Here is a 12,960-nt window from a genome sequence, read left to right on the forward strand (position 1 = left end):
GGGAAAAGCTGGACCCAATCCTGGGAAACTTCTTCCAGTTTCCCAGGATTGGATCCAGCTTTTCCCCAGCACCCAGGGTGGGGCGTCAGTGAGCAGAGAAGTGCTGAAAGGCCAGCAGTGCAAACTGGCCACAGCAGCCAGTCACAGCTCAGCTTTCAGCTCTGGTAATATAATAAAAACTAGAGATTTTGGTGCAAAAAATGACACCCCAACCAGCCCTGTAGGTGGAAAGATAAAAGTGCTATGGCTCTTAGAAGGCAAGGAGAGAAAAACAAAAACGCAGAAATGAAAAATGGCTACGTCACCAAGGCCAAAATAGGTGGCAGAGGCAAGGGTTAAAGGGGTTATCCAGCGCTACAAAAACATGGCCACTTTCTTCCAGAGACAGCCCCACTCTTGTCTCCAGCTTGGGTATGGTTTTGCTGCTCTGTTCCATTGAAGTTAATAGAGCTTAATTGCAAACCGCACCTGAACTGGAGACAAGAGTCGTGTTGTCTCTGAAAGAAAGTGGCCATGTTTTGTAGCACTGGATAAGCCCTTTAAGGTATATGAAGCAGAGTTTCCCTTTAAGGGCTGCACACTCCCATATTCCAAGGTGCAGGGGTGTATGCAGAGTTCTCACCAGGTAACTGGCCCATCTCATCCCCAATGCTTCTCTGTGACCATAACGGAGCTCCCTGGGTAGTCGAACCTGAGACAGCAGGGCATCCATTACACTGAGGCATGGCAGCCTCCTGAGGCTTCACTTCCTACAGCTGTTGCTGCCTGTGAGCAGACTCTGCTTAAGATGAAAACTATTCCTGAAAATGGTCTAAAACTGCAAAACTAAGGTAATAACCTGAAAGATCACTATTACTTCTGAACAGCAAACCTGCCTAGTTATAAATGGATGTATAGCTGCACTACTAGGGAGGATGGTCATTCAAGTGCCCGGAAGAGCTGGGCTGTATTATTCTAGGGTACCACGACAGAAACCATCACCCAACTTTCCCAGGTACAGAAAAGCAAGATTAGAATTAAAATAATAATTTCTATAACACAATGACACAATGGCAGCCAGTGTGCTACGCCTGGATATCAATATTCCCAGAAGGCCACAGTTGGCATCAGGCTGAGAAATCATTCCAATGAAAATGGCGCAAATTATGCTTTGAAGAGGCACAAATCTAACAGGTGAAATGGCGAAGCCACTTGTCCACGCCAAATCCTAAAGGAAAAGGCAAAATACAGATAATTTCCTATTTACAATAATTTTGATAAATTTCCTTTTAAATGTTAACATAAAAGGAAAAGCCACAAGTCAGGATTACAGCAGTGTGTACTTTATTTACATACTGTAGAGTTTATGGTGATAGACAATGGGGTAACCGTGCAGCTTTACAGGATTAGCTGGTCAACTCACATGACCTAGTGGATAGTGTGTGTCAGCGGCTAGTCACGTCTCACATAGAACACATTATATCCCAGTTCAATCAGTGCTCCAATGAGCAAGATCCACAATGGAATAAATACAAGGCATAGCCACATATTGGTGAACTGTTCCAGCAAGGCACACAGGGCCAGACAGAATGCCAACTTCAGGAGCATGGCAGTAAGATACCAAGACTTCCTCTTCATATTTTGAGCTCCATTTCTAGGGTCATAACCAGATTTACACCGTCCTGCCATCTTTACAATTAACATAACAATTAAAATGGTGTCAAATATCCAGATGGGTATGAAGATGATGAACCAGTTCCAGGGCGCCTTCTCATCCAGCTTCAACACCAGCATGATCAAGAATAGTAAGCTGAAGAGCCATGTCAGCAGCACTCTCTGCGCCAGGGACATTCTCATTTAAACTGATTTTAAGGGATGCCAGCGCCAGGATGAAGAGGTGTATTCCTGCATAGGAAGGGAGAACAGACTTTGTTTACATCTGTGTTGTGGTTTTCTTTAGTAACAAAATCCAACACACTGCTATAAATCACACAAGGAACTCTTAAAATGGGGTCCATCAGCACTATTCCTGCCATCAAGTGACAAAACTTGTGACATAGGCTTCTAAGGCCAATGTGAACGTAGCCTAAAAATTCATAAACACTGATCAGACAACTAAGCAAAACCCAACCACCGGTCACTAAACCCAGTCCAGTGCTACACTGCTACATTTGTTTTGCAAAGATTCTGTATGAACACATGAAAAAAGTAATGGCATGCTCCATCACATGAAATATAGATATATCTTCCCCAAGAAGCATCACATGCAGTGTAGAGCACTACAACAATAAAGGAGAAGTCTGGCGTAAGGCAAAAAAGTTATTCTGGGCTTGGGGAACAGTCCCGGAATCTGTGAGGCACTGTGTTCCGGTCATGGACCCCACCGTCTGTCTACTTAGCGTCCCTGGGAGGTGAAGACACTGATGTGTCTCAGCGCGGGCATGGGGACAGGTAAGCAGAGTGTCTTTTTTAATTTTTTAATTAAAAAAGAGCCAGGCTTCATAAACTTCATTATGAGCCCAACAGAGCGGGAGTGGACTGTGGCAGCGTGCCCTCTCCCAGCTTGTTCTTCCAATTGGTAAGGGTCTGAACACCGACCTGGACTGATCAAAACTTTTGACAAGCCTCTAGGACATGTCAAAAGTTCTTACAAATGACAGGTACAATTAAAGCATGAACAGGTTTATAAAAGAGTATTCTGGAGAATTTTACTCTCAGAAGTATATATGTATATATATTACTATTTGCTCCAATCCCTGCTGTGTCAGAAGCTACAGACTGAGCAGCCCTCCCTGCTTTAGAGCGGACGAAGCCAACTACTGGTGATGTCACTGACTAAGGTGCCTCCTGCACATCTGGAACTGACAAAAAACATATGGCATGGGATTGGGGCAGGGAAGTATGCCTCTTTTTTCATAGCAGAGAATTACATGCTTATTATGTGGGACAACTCCTTTAGGCTGGGTTCGCAGTGAGGAATTCTCACGCATTTTCAGGCGGATTCTGCGGCAAAATGCGTGCGGAATTCCGCCCGTAAAGAATAAACATTTTCAATGTACATTGGGCTTGCTGCTTATTTGTTCACACAGCGGAATTTCTTTGCTGAAAATTCCGCCACTGATCCACTTTCCGTCTGAAGAATTGACATGTCGATATAAGTCAATAATGCTTGAATTCTGCTTGAATTCCGCTTGCACTCTGCTTGAATTCAATTCCTCAGTGTGAACCCAGCCTAAGAGGGGGGAAAATTTATTTTGGAATGGGGGTGAACATAACAAAGAAGGTATATTTACCTGTCCACGCTGCATCCTGCTCCTGGTCCCCTGCAGCTACTTCACGACCCGGCTGACAGATGCCCCACTCACTGCAGTCACTGATTGGCTACACGGGCTAAATCCCACCCATTTGTGATGTGTCAGCCAAGTCGTGATGTACCCCGTAGCAGAGAGATGACATCCGGCGGGGTACAGGAGTCCAGTGATGCGGTGCAGCACAGGCTCAGGGGTCAGTAAGCATACTGTCTTATTATGTTCCCCGCACCCCCTGCGAGTAATGTTTTTTTTTCTCCCTGGCCTGACCATGGGAGAATCACTCTCCCCATAATGTTTTATATGCTTCCTGGCTGCAGGCACCCCATATACCCATCCGTGATAATCGCTTTCCCGATGTGCAACTACATTCTGATGCTATGCAGCTGTTTAAATCCTGCTGTTGCCAGTGTGCCCTTTTCTTCTGGCTGTCCCGCATCTTCAGAGGCCTGGAGTCAGAGTTTTTTTATGCATCTCTATGAGCACGCTCTCATAGAGATGCATTGAAGGCAGGGACCTCTGGTGTTCAATATCACTAAAGAATCAAGGGGGTGAGAAGAAACATGATGTGAGCGCCAGGATCCAAGCGGTGTCATAGCTGTGTAACATTGGTGTAATATCAGTATCATATAGGTGTCAGAGCTGTGTAATATCGGTGTAATTTTGGTATCATATCGGTGTCAGAGCTGTCTCATGTCTGTGTCATAGCTGTGTAATATCGGTGTAATATCGGCATCAGAGCTGTGTAATATCGGTGTAATATTGGCATCATATCGGTGTAATATCGGTGTCAGAGCTGTGTCATATCGGTGTAACATTGGCATCCTATCAGTGTAATATCGATGTCATAGCTGTGTAATATTGGCATCATATCGGTGTAATATTGGTATCAGAGCTGGGTAATATCGGTGTAATATTGGCATCATATCGGTGTAATATCGGTATCAGAGCTGGGTAATATTGGGGTCAGAGCTGGGTAATATCGGTGTAATATTGGCATCATATCGGTGTCAGAGCTGTGTAATATTGGCATCATATCAGTGTAATATTGGTGTCAGAGCTGTGTAATATCGGTGTAATATTGGCGTCATATCGGCGTCATAGCTGTGTAATATCGGTGTAATATTGGTGTCAAAGCTGTCTAATATTGGCATATCGGTGTTATATTTGTGTCAGAGCTGTCTAATATTGGCATCAAATCGGTGTAATATCGGTGTCAGAGCTGTGTCATATCAGCATCATAGCTGTGTAATATCGGTGTCAGAGCTGTGTAATATTGGCATCATATCGGTGTAATATTGGTATCAGAGCTGTGTAATATCAGTGTAACATTGGCATCACATCGGTGTAATATCGGCGTCAGAGCTGTGTCATATCGGCGTCAGAGCTGTGTCATATCGGCGTCAGAGCTGTGTCATATCGGCGTCAGAGCTGTGTCATATCGGCGTCAGAGCTGTGTAATATTGGTGTAATATTGGCATCATATCGGTGTAATATTGGCATCATATCAGTGTAATATCGGCGTCATAGCTGTGCAATATCGCTGTCATATCGGTGTAATATTGGTATCACAGCTGTGTAATATCAGTGTAACATTGGCATCATATCAGTGTAATATTGGTGTCAGAGCTGTGTAATATCGGCATCATATCGGTGTAATATCGGCGCCAGAGCTGTGTCATATCGGTGTCATAGCTGTGTAATATCGGCATCATATCGGTGTAATATTGGTATCAGAGCTGTGTAACATCGGTGTAATATTGGCGTAATATCGGTGTCAGAGCTGTGTAATATTGGCATCATATCAGTGTAATATCTGTGTCATAGCTGTGTAATATCGGCATCATAGCTGTGTAATATCACTGTCATAGCTGTGTAATATCACTGTCATAGCTGTGTAATATCGCTGTCATATCGGTATCATATCGGTGTAATATTGGTATCAGAGCTGTGTAATATCAGTGTAACATTGGCATCATATCAGTGTAATATTGGTGTCAGAGCTGTGTAATATCGGCATCATATCTGTGTAATATTGGTATCAGAGCTGTGTAACATTGGTGTAACATTGGCGTAATATCGGTCTCAGAGCTGTGTAATATTGGCATCATATCGGTGTAATATCTGTGTCCTAGCTGTGTAATATCGCTGTCATAGCTGTGTAATATCGCTGTCATATCGGTGTCAGAGCTGTGTAATATTGGCATCATATCGGTGTAATATTGGTATCAGAGCTGTGTAATATCAGTGTAACATTGGCATCATATCGGTGTAATATTGGTGTCAGAGCTGTGTAATATCGGCATCATATCGGTGTAATGTTGGTATCAGAGCTGTGTAATATCGGTGTAATAATGGCATCATATCGGTGTAATATCGGCATCATATCGGTGTAATATCGGCATCATATCAGTGTAATATCGGCATCATAGCTGTGTAATATCGCTGTCATAGCTGTGTAATATCGCTGTCATAGCTGTGTAATATCGCTGTCATATCGGTGTCAGAGCTGTGTAATATTGGCATCATATCGGTGTAATATTGGTATCAGAGCTGTGTAATATCGTTGTAATATCGGCATCATATCGATGTAATATTGGTGTCATAGCTGTGTAATATCGCTATCATAGCTGTGTAACATCGGCGTAATAGCTGTGTAATATCGGTGTAATATTGGCATCATATCTGTGTAATATCGGTGTCAGAGCTGTGTAACATCGGTGTAATATTGGCGTAATATCGGTGTCAGAGCTGTGTAATATTGGCGTCATAGCTGTGTAATATCGTTGTCATAACTGTGTAATATCGGCGTCATAGCTGTGTAATATTGGCATCATATCTGTGTAATATCGGTGTCAGAGCTGTGTAACATCGGTGTAATATTGGCATAATATCGGTGTCAGAGCTGTGTAATATTGGCATCATAGCTGTGTAATATCGCTGTCATAACTGTGTAATATTGATGTCAGAGCTGTGTAATATTGGCGTCATAGCTGTGTAATATCGTTGTCATAACTGTGTAATATCGGCGTCATAGCTGTGTAATATTGGCATCATATCTGTGTAATATCGGTGTCAGAGCTGTGTAACATCGGTGTAATATTGGCATAATATCGGTGTCAGAGCTGTGTAATATTGGCATCATAGCTGTGTAATATCGCTGTCATAACTGTGTAATATTGATGTCAGAGCTGTGTAATATCGGTGTAATATTGTCATCATAACGGTGTAATATTGGTGTCTGAGCTGTGTAATATGGGTGTAATGTTGGCATCATATCGGTGTAATACTGATGTCATAGCTGTGTAATAACAGTGTCAAAGCTGTGTAATATTGGCATCAGAGCTGTGTAATATCGGTGTAATATTAGCATCACATTGGTGTAATATTGGCATCATATCGGTGTAATATTGGTGTCATAGCTGTGTAATTTCGGTGTAATATTGTCATCAAATCATTGTAATATTGGTGTCAGAGCTGTGTAATATCGGTGCAATATTGGTGTCAGAGCTGTGTAATATCGGTGTAATATTGGCATCATATCGGTGTAATATTGGTGTCATAGCTGTGTAACATTGGTGTTATATTGGCATCATATCGGTGTAAGATTGGTGTCATAGCTGTGTAATATTGTCATATCGGTGTAATATTGTCATCATATCGGTGTAATATCGGTGTAATATTGGTGTCAGAGCTGTGTAATATTGTCATCAGAGCTGTGTAATATCGGTGTAATATTAGCATCACATTGGTGTAATATTGGTGTCAGAGCTGTGTAATATCGGTGTAATATTGTCATCATATCAGTGTAATATTGGGGTTAGGAGCTGTGTAATATTGGTGTAATATGAGTGTATTATTGGCATCATATCGGTGTAATATTGGCATCATATCGGTGTAATATTGGTGGCATAGCTGTGTAATATCGTTGTAATATTGTCATATCGGTGTAATATTGGCATCATATCGGTGTAATATCGGTGTCAGAGCTGTGTAACATCGGTGTAATATTGGCGTCAAAGCTGTGTAATATTGGCATCAGAGCTGTGTAATATCGGTGTAATATTAGCATCACATTGGTGTAATATTGGCATCATATCGGTGTAATATTGGTGTCATAGCTGTGTAATATCTGTGTAATATTGTCATCATATCGGTGTAATATTGGTGTCAGAGCTGTGTAATATCAGTGTAATATTGTCATCATATCGGTGTAATATTGGTGTCAGAGCTGTGTAATACTGCCATCATATCGGTGTAATATTGCCATCATATCGGCGTAATACTGGTGTCATAGCTGTGTAATATCGGTGTAATATTGTCATATCTGTGTAATATTGCCATCATATCGGCGTAAAACTGGTGTCATAGCTGTGTAATATCGGTGTAATATTGTCATATTCGTGTAATATTGGCATCATATTGGTGTAATACTGGTGTCATAGCTGTGTAATATCGTGTAATATTGTCATATCGGTGTAATATTGGCATATCTGTGTAATATTGGTGTCATAGCTGTGTAATATTGTCATATTGGTGTCATATTGGCATCATATCGGTGTCAGAGCTGTGTCATATCGGTGTAATATCTGCGTCATAGCTGTGTAATATTGGCGTAATATCAGTGTAATATTGGCATCATATCGGTGTAATATTGGTGTCATAGCTTGTAATATCGGTGTAATATTGTCATCATATCGGTGTCAGAACTGTGTAATATTGCCATCATATCAGTGTCATAGCTGTGTCATATTGGTGTAATATCGGCGTCATAGCTGTGTAATATTGGCGTAATATCAGTGTAATATTGGCATCATAGCTGTGTAATATCGGTGTAATATTAGCATCACATTGGTGTAATATTGGCATCATATCGGTGTAATACTGGTGTCATAGCTTGTAATATCGGTGTAATATTGTCATCATATCGGTGTCATAGCTGTGTAATATTGTCATATTGGTGTAATATTGGCATCATATCGGTGTCAGAGCTGTGTCATATCGGTGTAATATCTGCGTCATATCAGTGTAATATTGGCATCATATCGGTGTAATATTGGTGTCATAGCTTGTAATATCGGTGTAATATTGTCATCATATCGGTGTAATATTGGTGTCATAGCTGTGTAATATTGTAATATTGGCATCATATCGGTGTCAGAGCTGTGTCATATCGGTGTAATATCGGTATCATAGCTGTGTAATATTGGCATCATATCGGTGTAATATTGGCATCATATCGGTGTAATATTGGTGTCATAGCTGTGTAATATTGTCATATTGGTGTAATATTGGCATCATATCGGTGTCAGAGCTGTGTCATATCGGTGTAATATCTGCGTCATATCAGTGTAATATTGGCATCATATCGGTGTAATATTGGTGTCAGAGCTGTGTAATACTGCCATCATATCGGTGTAATATTGGCATCATATCAATGTAATACTGGTGTCATAGCTGTGTAATATCGGTGTAATATTGTCATATCGGTGTAATATTGTCATATCGGTGTAATATTGGCATCATATCGGTGTAATATCGGTGTCATAGCTGTGTAATATCGGTGTAATATTGTCATATTGGTGTAATACTGGTGTCATAGCTGTGTAATATCAGGGTAATATTGTCATATCGGTGTAATATTGCCATCATTTCGGCGTAATACTGGTGTCATAGCTGTGTAATAGTCATATCGGTGTAATATTGGCATATCTGTGTAATATTGGTGTCATAGCTGTGTAATATTGTCATATTGGTGTCATATTGGCATCATATCGGTGTCAGAACTGTGTAATATTGCCATCATATCAGTGTCATAGCTGTGTCATATCGGTGTAATATCGGCGTCATAGCTGTGTAATATTGGCGTAATATCAGTGTAATATTGGCATCATAGCTGTGTAATATCGGTGTAATATTAGCATCACATTGGTGTAATATTGGCATCATATCGGTGTAATATTGGTGTCATAGCTTGTAATATCGGTGTAATATTGTCATCATATCGGTGTCATAGCTGTGTAATATTGTCATATTGGTGTAATATTGGCATCATATCGGTGTGAGAGCTGTGTCATATCGGTGTAATATCGGTATCATAGCTGTGTAATATTGGCATCATATTGGTGTAATATTGGCATCATATCGGTGTAATATTGGTGTCATAGCTGTGTAATATTGTCATATTGGTGTAATATTGGCATCATATCGGTGTAATATCGGTATCATAGCTGTGTAATATTGGCATCATATCGGTGTAATATTGGCATCATATCGGTGTAATATTGGTGTCATAGCTGTGTAATATTGTCATATTGGTGTAATATTGGCATCATATCGGTGTCAGAGCTGTGTCATATCGGTGTAATATTGGCATCATATCGGTGTAATATTGGTGTCATAGCTTGTAATATCGGTGTAATATTGTCATCATATCGGTGTAATATTGGTGTCATAGCTGTGTAATATTGGCATATCGGTGTAATATTGGCATATTGGTGTAATATTGGCATCATATCGGTGTCAGAGCTGTGTCATATCGGTGTAATATCTGCGTCATATCAGTGTAATATTGGCATCATATCGGTGTAATATTGGTGTCATAGCTTGTAATATCGGTGTAATATTGTCATCATATCGGTGTAATATTGGTGTCATAGCTGTGTAATATTGTAATATTGGCATATCAGTGTCAGAGCTGTGTCATATCGGTGTAATATCGGTATCATAGCTGTGTAATATTGGCATCATATCGGTGTAATATTGGAATCATATCGGTGTAATATTGGTGTCATAGCTGTGTAATATTGTCATATTGGTGTAATACTGGCATCATATCGGTGTCAGAGCTGTGTCATATCGGTGTAATATCTGCGTCATATCAGTGTAATATTGGCATCATATCGGTGTAATATTGGTGTCATAGCTTGTAATATCGGTGTAATATTGTCATCATATCGGTGTAATATTGGTGTCATAGCTGTGTAATATTGGCATCATATCGGTGTAATATTGGTGTCATAGCTGTGTAATATTGTCATGTTGGTGTAATATTGGCATCATATCGGTGTCAGAGCTGTGTCATATCAGTGTAATATTGGCATCATATCGGTGTAATATTGGTGTCAGAGCTTGTAATATCGGTGTAATATTGTCATCATATCGGTGTAATATTGGTGTCATAGCTGTGTAATATTGTAATATTGGCATCATATCAGTGTCAGAGCTGTGTCATATCGGTGTAATATCGGTATCATAGCTGTGTAATATTGGCATCATATCGGTGTAATATTGGCATCATATCGGTGTAATATCTGCGTCATATCAGTGTAATATTGGCATCATATCGGTGTAATATTGGTGTCATAGCTTGTAATATCGGTGTAATATTGTCATCATATCGGTGTAATATTGGTGTCATAGCTGTGTAATATTGGCATCATATCGGTGTAATATTGGTGTCATAGCTGTGTAATATTGTCATATTGGTGTAATATTGGCATCATATCGGTGTCAGAGCTGTGTCATATCGGTGTAATATCTGCGTCATATCAGTGTAATATTGGCATCATATTGGTGTAATAGCTTGTAATATCGGTGTAATATTGTCATCATATCGGTGTAATATTGGTGTCATAGCTGTGTAATATTGTAATATTGGCATCATATCAGTGTCAGAGCTGTGTCATATCGGTGTAATATCGGTATCATAGCTGTGTAATATTGGCGTCATATCGGTGTAATATTGGCATCATATCGGTGTAATATCGGTGTCATAGCTGTGTAATATTGGCATCATATCGGTGTAATATCGGTATCATAGCTGTGTAATATTGGCATCATATCGGTGTAATATTGGCATCATATCGGTGTAATATTGGTGTCATAGCTGTGTAATATTGTCATATTGGTGTAATATTGGCATCATATCGGTGTCAGAGCTGTGTCATATCGGTGTAATATCTGCGTCATATCAGTGTAATATTGGCATCATATTGGTGTAATATTGGTGTCATAGCTTGTAATATCGGCATCATAGCTGTGTAATATTGGCATCATAGCTGTGTCATATCGGTGTCATAGCACTGGAATGAAGCTGCAGGAAAGTGATCATCACGTGGAGTATACGTGCAGTAGGGGAGCAGAGGAAACATTTTGGGGGGGAGGGCTGCTTCAAGCAAACTAAACTGACCAAATGTCCCCTCCATTCATGACTATTTCGGCCCATTTCCTGCACATTACTTGTGTGGGGCCCCAGAGTATGGCCAGCCCTGACTATGCTGCGGACACCAGTAGTGCGCTATGTGGCAGCCTCTCAGTACTGCGCATATTACCCTATACTGCCCTCATACGTCCGCACAACGGACTCCTCACATGATACATAACGTATGAGCGGATACAGGCCCTGTCCTCACCGGGGAGCGGCGGCGGTCACCATGACACCCGCAGGAGGCGCATCCCGTCCCCGGGCTCCTCTCCGTTACCAGCGGCCACAGCAGGACAATCACTTCCGGTTCCCACCTCGTGCACCTATTGGCTGTCACCAAACCAGGCTCATCCAATCAGCAAGCGTTCTCTGGCTGCCCACATACAACACTGGTGCCAAACCTCATTTGCGGACAAGAACCCGTGACTAGAATGTGTGACGTTTACAACCGGATAGTCACCACAATGTCGCCCTGAACACTGCAGACAGGACTGTGGACTACATCCCGCGTCCTTTTCAAGTTTCGCCTGTGCCTTAATTAAATATGGACGCTGGACTTCACAGTGGTTGGTTTCCCTTGTGCTGCCGCCATATTTGTTTAGGGCGCTGTGTGTCTGTCGGTCCAAATGCTAGTACACCAAGCTTTTGCGCCTGCCTTAGCTGCGTCATGTGACCCCCGGCCGTCTGATTGGCTAATGTCGTGTGACGCTCAGCTGGTTGCCAGGGGCGGCCTTGTACAGTGCCTGTAACCCTGGTGGACTGGCTCGTACCCCGGGTACCAGGGAGCGCGCACGGCCAGGGCTCATGTTCCGGTAAAATTCAAAGACCTCCGTCCGGTGCCCGCGGCGGGAGGAGGAGGCGGCTCCGGGGCAACAGGTAACGGGGAAGACTGTGACGAGGTGGATGGGGGTACACGGTACAAATAAATGTGTGGTCCTGGTGTGTTCCCGAGCATCCCTGTCACATCTCCGGCGCTCCTCACATCCGTTCTACAGCACAATACACGGTGCGGATGGTGACCGGCTCCGGGAGAGCCTATGTATTGTGCCTGCGGCCGGTCCCCGGCATACAGCATCGGTGCCATCACATACACTGCTGGTACAGCCGGCCCCCAGTCACATTGCACTGGTCTTACTGGGGGGCTGCAACCTGTGGCTCTCCGGCTCTTGTGTACTACGACTCTCAACATGGTAAAGTCGTCTCCTACTTGTGGCTCTCCAGCTGCTGTAGCTGTGCAGGACAGGCTGGGGGAGCTGTGCAGGAGAGGCTGGGGGAGCTGTGCAGGACATGCTGGGGGAGCTGTGCAGGACATGCTGGGGGAGCTGTGCAGGACATGCTGGGGGAGCTGTGCAGGACATGCTGGGGGAGCTGTGCAGGACATGCTGGGGGAGCTGTGCGGGACAGGCTGGGGGAGCTGTGCGGGACAGGCTGGGGGAGCTGTGCGGGACAGGCTGGGGGAGCTGTGCG

General features: G+C 42.5%; 1 protein-coding gene across 1 annotated transcript; it reads right to left on the bottom strand.

Annotated features, from left to right (window-relative positions):
* Positions 1 to 1,306: 1,306 nt before the first annotated feature.
* Positions 1,307 to 12,067, bottom strand: LOC138778114 (transmembrane protein 60-like). Its single transcript, XM_069956370.1, has 2 exons — positions 11,702 to 12,067; positions 1,307 to 1,884 (listed from the first exon to the last, which is right to left on the bottom strand). Exon 2 carries the CDS (start codon positions 1,834 to 1,836, stop codon positions 1,432 to 1,434), a length of 405 nt encoding a protein of 134 aa, XP_069812471.1. The 5' UTR covers positions 1,837 to 1,884; positions 11,702 to 12,067; the 3' UTR covers positions 1,307 to 1,431.
* Between the last annotated feature and the right edge of the window lie 893 nt (positions 12,068 to 12,960).

This window comes from Dendropsophus ebraccatus, unplaced genomic scaffold, assembly GCF_027789765.1.
Source record: "Dendropsophus ebraccatus isolate aDenEbr1 unplaced genomic scaffold, aDenEbr1.pat pat_scaffold_636_ctg1, whole genome shotgun sequence".
NCBI classification, from domain to species: Eukaryota; Metazoa; Chordata; class Amphibia; order Anura; family Hylidae; genus Dendropsophus; species Dendropsophus ebraccatus.

Bases quoted from the DNA above. Each gene is read 5' to 3' on its own strand.
- LOC138778114 (XM_069956370.1), bottom strand. From the start codon at position 1,836: ATGAGAATGTCCCTGGCGCAGAGAGTGCTGCTGACATGGCTCTTCAGC.